Below are 13453 nucleotides of genomic sequence, written 5' to 3'. Positions count from 1 at the left end.
TTTGACATTATAGTAAGTCAACAAGAGTCTTAAGAGTCCTAAGCCACTCTGTCATTTCAGTCAATCATTGCACATAGCCTCACCACCACTACAAATATATTTTAGAACATTACAGTGTAGGATTAGGTGGTCTGGGGTGAAAGCCATTAATTTCAGTGAAAGGTATGCTAGCCCTTTCTAGCTATCCAACAGAGCCATTGTGTATGCTTTTGTGTATGATCAAAGTACAGCAAAAAGCGAGCCTATTTGCATGAATGATCAGTGGGCAATATGAAATGTTTGGCAAATTATGCATCGCTATGATTATTTTCTATCAAAACACCATGGAAACTGGATTTCTGTAACTTCAAGCTATCCTGGTGAACTTTTCAGTGGGTGCAAGGGGCTTGCCTGTAGCCATTGATAGTCTGAATGACACAATGAAATTTGGTCCATCTCTTATTAACTGGATGCTCTCCAGATGCTGTTTGTTATAAAATAAACATATACTTTAAGAAGCACACATCCTGGAAACAATTCACAGGTTTGTTATCCTGAACAAGTCTCACTGAAGTGGAGATCTAGATCAAAAGCAAATGGATCCTTTTACCCAGTATAAATTCAAATAACGAGTTGCTCTCCATCCATTTGAAATCTTCAGGGAGGAAAGCTACTGCTGGGGGCGACATGGAGTGTGAAAATTGCAAGTCAGGAAAGGATTGGTATGTTATGTGGGCCTTACAAGAGAACTTCCATCTGGATTGTAGCCATAGCAGTGTAAAAACCAGGCTGAAAACTTATATAATGTAAGCAGATATTTGTTTCTGAAGGTTCCCGATACCACTTGGAGCTATTTCTTGTGAGATAAGCAGTGTTCTATTTTAAATAATTCCATATAAAGCATACATGATCAGTATTCAGAGTTCTGAAGGTCTCTCTTCCAGGTGGCATTTATTTTTAGCTACTTTGGAAAGTACAGGACATTCTGAAGCATCTGAACATTGCTGAACCAACACTGCCAAACTATTGTGTGAAACACTTATGAGAAAAGCTATTGAGGTTTGCATTGTTGCTCTCATGATGTACCCTGCATTTCTGAGGTTGCTTAGCAATTGTAAGTTGTTTAAACATCAAGCCAACAACAATGATAACTATGATTAAAGTACAGTCATTCAAAAGAACAGCTACCATACCTGCAAGTATAAATTCCTACAGAATGAAGGAAAGGGAAGGAAAAGAACCTTTTGCATGAAATACATAAACGAGAAAAAACACACACCAAGGGAGATGTGTATAACTGCACTGTTTCTAGACATTTCAAGTAAAGTAACCATCTTGTCTTGGATAATCTTTTTCCAGGTTTTAGTTGGTGTGAAGGACCCTAAAGTGGGGGATATCCTTTGAAGCAAAAGTCAGAATTCTCTTCCACAAATAATAGGGCTTTCCCTTCCTCTTCTCCCCCACTGCAGTCCCACATGCCCCCAATGTGTGTCATTTCTAAATGTATTTATTAATCATGGTGCCTTGTATTGTAATATATGTTTTTTTAAATATATTTTTGGAGACATGGAAAACTTCAACTTTTGGGGAATATACTTCATATACATTTGGCAACGTTTTCCAGGAAGCAGCATCTTTTAACTTGTATGTGCTACAAATTCTACACATGTAGGATTTAGTGTGGAAATTCCATAACAATGTTGGGGTACACTTGCTTTGATGGAGAGGTGTACAAATGTCCCAATTATATGTATTGTTTATTAACAGGAATGCTTTTGGACTATATGTGCACCAAATTCTAGCACTCTATGTCATATGGGAGTATCCTGGCAATTTTGATACATTCATGAATCAGGCTCAAATGTTTTTTGTGCTTACAGCTTGTAATAATGTATTTGGTTTCAATGGCTCCTTACTAATGTTTACCTTCTCTTTCTTTTGTCCTTCATTTACATGCTTTCCTTGGTGTATAGCTCACCATTTAGGAATTGAATTCATGGGTAAGCTTTTAATTTTCTTTTAAATTTGCTGTTGATATTTAAATTCTCAAAAAATCTATTGTGTTACACTATGTGAAAGAATTTCAGGCACTGTGCAGGATTCCAAGCGTTGCCATGACTTGTGGTGACAAAGTCTAAAGGTGCTGCATTTAAATGAAAGTTTTGTGACAACTATCTACTATTCAGGAGTTATCTGGCATCTCAGGCTTAGATTGGGGGGAAGCTCCTTTAGATTCCTCTTCTGTCATTTTCAGCTCAAAATTTTCCTCTCTGAGTTGCCATCTCATCTCTGAGTAGAAAGCAAAGGAAAGATGAGGGAACCCTGCATCTTTCTCCTCACAAATGAAAAAAGCAGCTGTGAGAGAGCCACTTTGAGTTGGAAAAGTTTCAGGGTGATAAAATGTAACATGTATTGTGAGCGTTAGAAAATCCTTTTGAAGATAAATGAGAAGTGCCCGTATAAAACAAAGCCTTCTATTTTACAAGGAGAGACTGAAACTCAACCTTATGAGTTCATAGCCACTGGTCAGCCATATATTTTTTACAGAAGCCATGTTCTGAAGAACAGTAACACTGGTTGTGCAGTGGCATGTTCTGAAACTGTGTGCCTGTCACTTCAGATGAAGGCAGCTCACACAGAAGAAGTGGAGGTGAGAAAGGAAAGTTGAAGGCTGTTGAATCAAAGATATTAGTTGAAGGCAGCTTAGGGTTTCCTGCGATAGTCTATCTGGTGAATGAGGTAAAACATAGCAATATTGACTGTGGGGGTAGTTGTAGGCTCAAGAGGCATATACCACTGTCTCAAAAGGATGTGGTCTATTTCAGAGTTGATCCCAGATTCATTTGAGTCTAGGGCCAGCTTGAAATGGGATCTGCCCACACCTGACACAACAGGCCCTCCCCTACCAGCCCTTCCGTTGCCAGCAAACAAATCCCATATCTCTGCAAAATGGGTAATTGGAAGAAGGGAGGCATTTGCTGACTCCACCTCTGCAGTATTCTGTGTGGGTTGCCGTTGAAGGGGAAAAACTGTAAGAGGGGCTGAGTTGTGCAAAAGCCATTTGGACTTTTGGTTCTTCCTTTCAAATGTTGAAAGGTGGGCTGCTTGTGCTTTTTCACATCAGTACAGATGAGAAATCCAAGCCTAGAAATGGACTGGGAAAGCAAACAAGTGACAGAAAAAAATGGCTTCCTTCTCTGGGGGCTCAGTTGGTTAGAGCATGGTGCTGATAATGCCAAGGTTGCAGGTTCAATCCCCATATGGGACAGCTGCATATTCCTGCATTGCAGGGGGTTGGACTAGATGATCCTCAGGGTCCCTTCCAGCTCTTTGACTCCATGAAATGATCAAGGGGAACAGAAGAGATGCAAATTGCAGGTGTCAGTTCTCCAATTCCAACGTGGCTTCTTGAGGACTGCCAATGTCCTCATGATGGGAAGTACATTCAGATAGCACAAGGTGAGGGAGAAAATGGACAATAGGAATGTAAAATATATACCTGGCCTTTACAGTAACAATACCAGGAAAAGAGCTTTGCCTCTTGCATTATTCAGGAGGAGAAGTTCCAAGCAGACGTAAAATGCCTCTTTAGATTTTTTGGACCCTAAAGCCAACATTGAGTTTAAAATATGTATGCTTGGGAACGCAACATGGCCAGCTGCAGAGGGAATAGATGAATACTATATGAGGCTGAGACATTTAGCATTTGGAAACACTGATAAAGAGATCAGATCAAAGCTCATGCAACATTGCAGTTCAGCTCATCTGACAAAGCCAGGACTCTCTAATTCTGGTGCTGTGTCAGGAGTAGCAAACATTGTGCAAATGTTGGTGGACAGCAACTCCCATCGTCCCTGACCATTGGTCACCCTGGTTGTGGTTGATAGGAGTTGTATCTGGAGGGCACCACATTGGCTTGTGGTATAGCAACAGAACTCCTACATCTTGCATGTGATGTGGAAGTAACTGAAATACAAGTGGCTGGCACTGCACTGAAGATCAAAAGCTGCAGACTGAAAAGGGGGCATGTATTTCAAACCTATGCATATTTACTCAGAAATACTTCCCACTGTGTTCTAAGCAACTTATTCATAAGGTCCATCTGATTGCTGCCTAAATGTGCAATCAGGCATGTCCAACCAGTCAATCGCGATTCATCGGTTGATCCTGTGGCGTTCCTTGTCGACCATGGTCGATTGCGCCGGCGCTTTAGTGAATGCCTTATTTTCCTGCGTCTGCGGTTAGTGTGTGTGAATGAGTGAGAGCTGCAGACTTTAGGGCAGGCTTCCTCAAACTCAGCCCTCCAGATGTTTTGAGGCTACAATTCCCATCATCCCTGCCCACTGGTCCTGCTAGCTAGGGATCATGGGAGTTGTAGGCCAAAAACAGCTGGAGGGCCGAGTCTGAGGAAGCCTGCTTTAGGATGAGCTATTTAATGCAAGGGTCCCTCCCCCTAAAAAAAAGCTCAACAACTTAGGTCTCCCCCCCCCCTAAAAAAGCTCAACAGCTATGTGCAATCTCAATGGGTAGATCACTCCCAGTTTTATTATGCTGGGAGTAGATCACAGTCTCTATAGAGTTGGACATGCCTGCTATAGATGTATACTCAAAAGTAAGTCCCACTGAGTTCAATGGAGTCTATTTCCAGGTAAGCAGTTCAATGGAGTCTATTTCCAGGTAAGCAGGATGGCAGCCAAAAATAGGCAAATCAAGTACTGAGGCCGAGACAGAAAAGGAAGCTTTCCCTTCTGGGGTGGGGGTGATTTCCATAAAACCCATTCCCTGCATATGGGAAAGTATGGAGTTTTCTGGGGAAAAGGGAATTTATTCTTGAAGTATGCCTAAAGACGCAAAAGAAGCAAAAGCCTACAAACACAGCACAGCTTCAAGCAAATAAAAGAATTCAAGAGCTGGGCAATGAATAAGATTATGTTTTTGGAATGAAGACAACACCAAAGAATACTGAGAAAGATACAGGCAGCCCAAAGCAACTGTTTACATGAGAAACACTGAAATATAACTGCATGTTGATAAGGAAGAACTGTAACAATTCTAGATGAAGCAATATTGGGAGAACTGAAGCAGTAACTGTTCCACACTTGAACATGCAACCATTACAGTGGATCATATGAGTCCATGGTGAAAATCCAAATATAATGCACATTTACTACTATGGCAAAAATTTAAAATACTGAGTACAGTACTGCTACTGTTTTCAGAGCTGAAGGAAATTAAGGCTCTCTGTTTAAGGAGCAGCCATTGCTCTGAACATCATCAAGCCTGCCTGCAAAGCAAACACATTGCCAAAGGATGAGGCAATGGATATGATGATGAATTTCAAGGAAATGAAGAAGTGAAAGATTTAAAAATTAAAATACATATTCATGATAATGTGAAGTTAATCATATGGTCACACAGAGGTATGCAGTTCCTTATTAGGGGTGGACAAGGAAATGGTGCCACAAAGATTACAAACAACAGGCATCTTAGAACTGGTTAAAGGAACAACAACAAGGGCCTTCTACTACACAATACTATAGCTGTTAACTTGGAAATAAGTTGCATTGACTTCAGTGGGATTTACTCCTAGGTAAGTGTGTGTAGGATTTCAGCTTTCTTCTACCTTCAGCAGGCCTCTTTCCAATGATCTAATCACCAGGCATGAGACAATAATCTGTTTTAGGCATTAGAAGAGAAACAGAACAAGATTTCTCAAATTTCCCTTCTAAAAGTACACATGGTTAAACATCTGAAGAACAAAGCAACAGAGCCTTTTCTTTCCAAATAAAGTTGAGGTGATGGAGTTGCATAGAGTTGAAATACTCCAGCATTCTCCCCACCCCTGAAAACTTCCCTTTGAGAAATTCTGGTTTGCATAATATTGCACGAGACTCTATTATTAGCTCATATTGATGGATGGAGGAAACAGTGGACTAAAAGTAGAGTAATGGAAGGATTAGAACCAAACCCCTTGCTGCCTCTAACCATAGTCAAATAATTCCAAATTATATTAACTGTATCCTGAAATTCTGCACCCTTTTCTCAGGTGGAGAAATTGAGGAGGATATTTGACTCAACAGTCTCCGAAAGAAAAGAAAAATATGTCCCAAAATGGTCTTCTAAGCCATTTTTGGCTCATAGTGCAATCTGTTAGAATAGGAATGGCAGTTGATTCTCAAGAATAGGAAGTTAGATCTGCCCAAATTGCATCTTGCAAAACACTGCTGTATCTTTGCAGGCACCTGATAATGCCTGTGTCAGTGTGTAGTAGGCTATGGTGTTTTAGTCTACAAGACCTGAATCTTCATAGCTTAGATATTTAACTGGTGTGAGATTGTAGAAACCAATGGGAGGGCTGTGTTTTGTAGGGCAAAACCTCATGTGTCAGTGAATGCCTATCAGATAATATAACATTGTTGTTGTTGTTGTTGTTGTTGTTTTTAGCAATCACAAGCCAATGCCTCTCTGGGTTAGAAAGCACAGATCTGTCAGTGTTTTCCCCTGACACTTTGCCTAATCCCTTTTGAGAGTGTCTGAAATGCTCAAGGCACAGAGTCAGCTAAAATTCCCCAGGAAAAAAAATCACAAGCGAAACATGTCACTTACCCATATTATTTCAGACAGAAGCTCTCCCACCACCGGCTCAGTTTGTTTATAGCTATGCTAATGGTGACATGAAGTAAAGCATTGTTTTGACACACTCGTGAGGGAACCTTATAAAAATCAGAGCAAACAGCTGTTAAACTGTGAGTGGGAAGTTAGCTTATTTGAAAGGATTTGGACACTGGCTTCTATGATGTTTGTTTTCTACAAAAAAATAATAAAATAAAATGTTTCTTTAATGCAGTCCTGCGCATGTCTTCTTAGAAGTAAGTCCCACTGCATTCAACGGGACTTACTTGTGAGTAACTGTATAGAGGGCTGCAGCTTTCATTTCCCCAGAAAATAATAGTAATAATTTCACGTACTGCTTATCGGTAGACATTTCCCATATCACGAGGGAGAGAAAGCAAGGCTGATGCATTTGTAACATGGGTTTTATGTTCACATGGCAAACCTCACTGGAGCAATGACTCCTTGAAGCTTCATATGCGGGGGGGGGGATGCCCTAAATCAGCACTAACATTGGGAGAGCCACAGCTTATACAGTGGTACCTTGGTTTATGAACTAAATGCGTTCCAGAAGTCCATTCTTAAACTGAGGCACGCTTTCCCTAATAAGGCCTCCTGCCACCAGTGCCCTTCCACCGTTCAGCTTCCATTCGCAGACTGCGGTAAAGTTCACTAACCGGAACACCTACTTCCGGTTTTGCAGAGTTTGTAAACCGAATAGTTCGTAAACAGGGCTGTTTGTAAGCCGAGGCACCACTGTATATGTGTGTATATACACTGACGCTATCTAACTGTACATATGAAAATGCAAAAATTTGAATGTGGCAAACAGTTGTTTGCAAACACCTGTATCACACAAGCACACTTGTTAGGAAGTGAAGATGGCGGGCTGCATCTCCCTATTTAGTGTCCACTACAAAAAGTGTGAAAGAAAGAAGGGAAAATGAGAGAGATACCTGCATCCCACACTAAAGGTCACTATCCGAGTATCCCCCTCTGCACAAAAAGAAACAAAGGCCCTATTACTGATACCCCTTCTCTGCCTGTAATAGGTCCTGCATTAGCTTCTAAATCAGATGGATAGGAAAAGCAACACTGACTGCAGGTTTTCCTCTTTCTTTGAATATAAATAAAGTATTAAATAGTACACATTCTCAGAACATAACTGGTTGTACTTTTTGTAGAGCATCTGTAGCTCATTCAGCCACATTTGCCATCTGGAGAGGAGCTAATAGGTATCTGAATAGCGGTGAACTGGTATTTTGTGTTTGGACAATTGGGGGCAGGGAAGGATCAGCATAGACACAAACTTATCAAAAAGTAGAGAGATGTTATTTTGCTTTAATACTGCACTAGAAACAAAATATCTGAACAGTTCAAAATGAATCTTGCTGGCAGCAGTGTGAGAAATAGCAGAAAGAGCAACAGTCTCGGCCCAGTATACCTGAAGGAGCGTCTCCACCCCCATCATTCTTCCCGGACGCTGAGGTCCAGCGCCGAGGGCCTTCTGGCAGTCCCCTCATTGCGAGAAGCAAAGCTACAGGGAACCAGGCAGAGGGCCTTCTCGGTAGTGGCACCCGCCCTGTGGAACATCCTCCCATCAGATGTCAAAGCGATAAACAACTACCTGACATTCAGAAGACATCTTAAGGCAGCCCTGTTCAGGGAAGTTTTTAATGGGTGACATTTTAGTGTATTTTTGGTCTCTGTGGAAGCCGCCCAGAGTGGCTGGAGAAACCCAGCCAGATGGGCGGGGTACAAATAAATTATTATTATTATTATTATTATTATTATTATTATTAGCCAGGGTTCGTGCACATGTATGTGTTTGTGCCTGAGCACAAGAATCAAGAAGTAGCCAACCCTTCCCTCAGAGATTTCACTTGCGTGTCAAGACCCCGAGCCCCCCCCCTTTGTTGAATAATAATGAGTAGACACCATATTTAGGTTAATGGGCAAAATTTAGGCCACAACTTTATTGGTTACAGAATGTGAACGGTATTGGCTTAGGCACTGGAATTGAACCGACTATAGCTGACTCCTGCTCACCTGCAGGAAGTCCCACACGGGTTAACCACCAGTAGGGAGAGCACATCAACTAGGATCTCCCCCAGGGTCACCGATGGGGGTTGTGCCATGGCCCTAGCCCCATCTGGACTATGAACAGAGACCACGCCCCTCAGATTCCTTTAAGAGAATACCCTTTAGTATGGAATACTCTTTAGCCATACGTCACCTCCCCCGAACAAGGTTTTACCAATGCCTAACTGCCAAACCTTACAAAGTTGTTGCTATGAGGTAGGCAAAAACCAAATGGCCAGTGCCAATATGCCAAGAGGAAAAATTCCTATCATGCCCCTCAGTGTCAACCAACTGAGGTCCATAGCAAGGCCAATATGTTGAACGCACGAAAAGAGGGCCGGAGGGCGGAGATCTGCAGAAGCCGGAACAAGAGGGAGATCCGCTTGCAGTGCTGTGGTTTAAAAGGAGTAAGCCATGGGTAGGCAAACTGAGGCCCAGGGAGACCGGATCCAGCCCAAACACCTTCTAAATCCAGCCCACGGACGGTCTGGGAATCAGCGTGTTTTTACATGAGTAGAATGTGTCCTTTTATTTAAAATGCATCTCTGGGTGATTTGTGGGGCATAGGAATTCGTTCTTTTTTCTTTCTTTTTCCAAAATATAGTCCGACACCCCCCCATAAGGTCTGAGGGACAGTGGACCGGCCCCCTTCTGAAAAAGTTTGCTGACCCCTGGAGTAAGCCATGCTCCCCGGCCAACTGGATTGGCCAGCCGGGGGCCATGACTTGGGGCTTCCCCAGCCCCCGCTGTGTGTGATGGCCACATGATCTGACCGCAACACCATCCCACTCAGAAGTGGAATGGCTTTCTAGAGACTTGGGGGCAGAGGGCTTAAATCCAAATGGTGACACTCAAATGCATGTTTTAAATTTTAATAGGGATAGCCAGAGAACATTAAATCGTGGAATGGGGAAGAGAAAGCTCTTTCAAAGCAGAATTTGCATGTTTCTTCTCCCTGATGCAAATATCTTTACCACTTACATGGACTGTGCAAACTCACTGTTATTCCGATCCTTATTGAACCATGGCAGGGTGGAACATTTCACTGGCAGTCGAAATGTAATTGTTATTCTGAAGGAACATCCTCCTAAGCCTGTGACCAAACCAATGTCAACAGCATAAACCATAAACAATTTTATGCACGAAAGGCATAAAGCCAGACCATGTGTGACTCTAAACTAAATATTGCCGTAGCATGAATATAGCACTTCAGCAGGTGTTTCCACCGAACAAACTGGCATCTGGCATTTTTACAATGTCAAGATTACTGAAATAGAGCTTAGCATATATAAATCTTCCTAAAGGTTTATTTGAATCTTATTAGTGCCACTCAGGAAAAAAAATCAGCAAAATCCTTCATGTTCCATGTTGGAAAATTAGTCTGGGTTATGTTGGGAGGTACCTCTCTGGGTCTGCTCTGTGAGTTTTATAATCAAATAATGAAATGTCAGTTATGCTATATTGTATTTTTGACAATGAAGCCTCTGGCACTAATGAGCTGAGCTGATGTGATGGTTCGTAACAATCCAACTACATGAAGAACAAAGCTGTCAACAGCAAAATGTTTAGAATCCAGTTTCTCTGAGAAGGGATAGTTGGTCTGTTTAGCACTGAATAAACCTCATATGGGCCCTATAGATAGAGGAGTTCCCAAGTCAAGCTTTGTTTGTGTGAATATTCATCTTTTTCCTTTTCAACCTTTTTGGTACTGCCTTTTCACTTCCTTCTGTTTCTTCTTCCTTTCTGAGCTGATCAACTGAGTATGATCAGAGATCACTCAGTGAATGGGATAATGTTACAAGATCGGCACTATTTGGTCATGCAAAGAAGCGACTGAAAGTGAGGGTAACAGTCAGCAAGGGAAGGTTTTCAAAAAAAAATGAAGGGAAAAAAGCTAAAAGGGGAAAGTGATGCTTGTTATGTGACCCCCCCGAGCGATATGGTGGAATGCTCTGTCACAAGAGACTAGGCCCTGTGGGACGTGACATCTTTCCGCAGGGCTTGCAAGATGGAGCTGTTCCACCAGGCCTTTGGCTAAGGCATAGTCTGACCCCCCTCTCTCCTTCTGTAATCATAGAACTCTAGCCCAATGGTTGCCATTAATTTGATTTTGAATTGATTTTAGAATGTATTTTAATTTATTGACTGTGATTTTATGTACACTGTGCTATTTTTACTTGTTGTTAGCCACTCTGAGACCGGCTTTGGCCGGGGAGGGCAGGATATAAATTAAAAAATATTAATAATAATAATGATGATGATGATGATGATGACATTCATAAAAAACAACAACCTCAGAACCATATTTAAGAGGAGACCATTACTTCCCAAAGAAACCTCAACACAATATTAAGACTTCAACATTGGAGGGACAAATTTTGCCTACAAAAAACATCAATGCCTCCCCTCTCCCCTCCACCCAATGTGTCTAATTAAACTTCAGTTAAAGCTTGCATGCAAAAACGTGAGGGTGGGAGAAAAGGGAAAGGGTGCCTTTGATTCATTTGCAGGCACTTCTGGAAGGCAGGGGAGAAGTGAAAATCAGTGCTTTCCTTTCTTTCATTTTCCTCCCTTGGCTAATGTGTACCAACCTCCCCCATTTCTAAGCACACGGATAATTGCAAGTGAACATTACCGCAGTAACACTGGGAATCAGGCTCTGAAAGTACATGACATGCTTAGCTAAATTTAATTGGTCACCTTGAATTATAACGTCAATGGTTACGGTCAAACTTTAATTTTACCAAGCCACAGAGGTTGCCTCTGCTAACGATGAGATCAGCAAAACTCTTCAAACGATATATGCTATTTTGCAGCCAAAAATTCAGCTGCACAAGACATTAAATATATTTGCCTGCCCTGCTTGCTACTCTGTCCATCTTGCTGTCTAGCATGATAAGTCTGTAACAGTACAGTGGTACCTCAGGTTACATACGCTTCAGGTTACATACACTTCAGTTTACACACTCCACTAAGCCAGAAATAGTGCTTCAGGTTAAGAACTTTGCTTCAGGATAAGAACAGAAATCAGGCTCCGGCGGCACGGCAGCAGCAGGAGGCCCCATTAGCTAAAGTGGTGCTTCAGGTTAAGAACAGTTTCTGGTTAAGAACAGACCTCCGGACTGAATTAAGTACTTAACCTGAGGTACCACTGTACAAAGGATTTAACATTAGAAATACCAAGGATATGACACTGGGAATTTGTGATGAGCTGCAAGACTTACATATTTTTTTTCTCTAGGTACTTAAGAATTCAGTATCACAAAAGTGTGAATCATGTTAGAAGGTAACAAATACATTATGTTCACAACACTTTAATTCTGGTGCTATCAACATCATGTAAAAAGAAATGTACAGTGCTTGATAGATGACTTAGGAATGATAACAGGTAAAAGCAATTAATTATGTTATCTATTTCTCAGAATGTTTGTTCATATTGAAAATCCAGTCCTGACAGGGGGATTTAGAGGAAAGTCCACCTAGCAGGCAGGGAGACATCCAAAATGATACCAAGCATGAGATCAGGGAATAGGCATTTAGTCCAGGTATGGAAAACAGGTTCCACCTAGCAGGCCAGAACTTGAGCTCACCCTGACCTCCTGCAGATCACTTTGGCAGATAGGCGGGGCTGCCCATCTGTCATTTACCAGGTGTCATCATGATGTAAGGTGAGTCATCTTCAAAGGAACCAATAAGGAGCATTTTCCAAGTATTGGAATTCAGGGGAATATTATGAAGCCAACAGTCGGAGAGCCATTCCTGCAGAGATTAGTAGTAATGCTTAGCATCTGTATAGAGGTTTTGAGTGTTCAAAGGTGGAACCCTTTCAGATGTGGGCTGTTAATGCTCCTGTATGTACACTGCCAGTCAGTGTAGACAATGCCAAACCAAGTGGACCAATGACCTGACTTTGTATAAGTCAGCTTCCTATGTTCTTAAGGCCACCAAGTGAGTTCTTGGCAAAAGAAGCAGTAGACTAGGAACTTCCTCCTTCACAGGCCTTCTCTCACTTCACTAAATCACACCAGCTCTCCATTAATGAAGAAATTAACACAGTCTCTAAAAAATGTTGCTCATTGTCTCAAGTGTTTTTTAAGGAATCGTGGTTTATGTGTTTTAAGAATGCATTTCAGATTTCAGCACTGGTGAGGATTTATGAGACAGAAGCCACTAAGTACTTAGATTCAGAACACATTTGCTTGCACGAGTTTGGATTTCAACTGACATAATTAGGGATGGGAGAGAAATTTGATTTTCTTTACATTTTAATGATAAACTATATAATTTGCTTTTATTGAAACTGTATATGAACCTAGACATGATTATCCTCTGAAATTCACACACTTCCAGATTTTGTGTTGCGGGTCTCCAACTAAGCAATGGTTTAAAAATGCATACGTTAATGAATATAACATTGCAATATCACATTAGGGGGAATTGCTTACAGAAATGTGCATTTTTTTCAAAACTGCATGTACAAAAAAAGGAAAAAAATTGTACTCAAATGCTGAACTTCTAAAGAAATTCACAGACTGATGTGGAAATGTGGAGAAATGAATATAGGATTGGAAAAATAAGAAATGAAAGAGCTTCAAAGTAACATTCCTCCATTTGTACATGTATTCTTGGGAGCAGTGGGTTTCTGGATTAGAACTTTAAAAGCATGAAGATCACAGGAAGACTTGCCCCTATCTTGTAACACTGACTCTTCTCTAAGTGACATTTCTTCTCAGTTAAGGCTTTGTTTAACTCATGGTGAAATATTCAGTCCCAGACACGT

The 13453-nt window shown here is 41.3% G+C and overlaps 1 protein-coding gene across 2 annotated transcripts in view; it reads left to right on the top strand.

Moving 5' to 3' along the window:
- NRG3 (neuregulin 3) overlaps positions 1 to 13453 on the top strand; it is a 618135-nt gene that overhangs the window by 510870 nt on the left and 93812 nt on the right. The window contains exon 4 of one of the 2 annotated variants that reach the window (XM_081913618.1): positions 1953 to 1979. The exons of the other annotated variant lie outside the window; for it this stretch is intronic. Coding sequence (XP_081769744.1) covers positions 1953 to 1979 — 27 coding nt within the window. The remainder of the gene's footprint in view (positions 1 to 1952; positions 1980 to 13453) is intronic. 2 annotated transcript variants of the gene reach the window in all.

Source organism: Podarcis melisellensis (assembly GCF_964234715.1).
Source record: "Podarcis melisellensis genome assembly, chromosome: 5".
Lineage (NCBI taxonomy): Eukaryota > Metazoa > Chordata > Lepidosauria > Squamata > Lacertidae > Podarcis > Podarcis melisellensis.
This window is presented reverse-complemented; position numbering and strand designations above follow the sequence as displayed.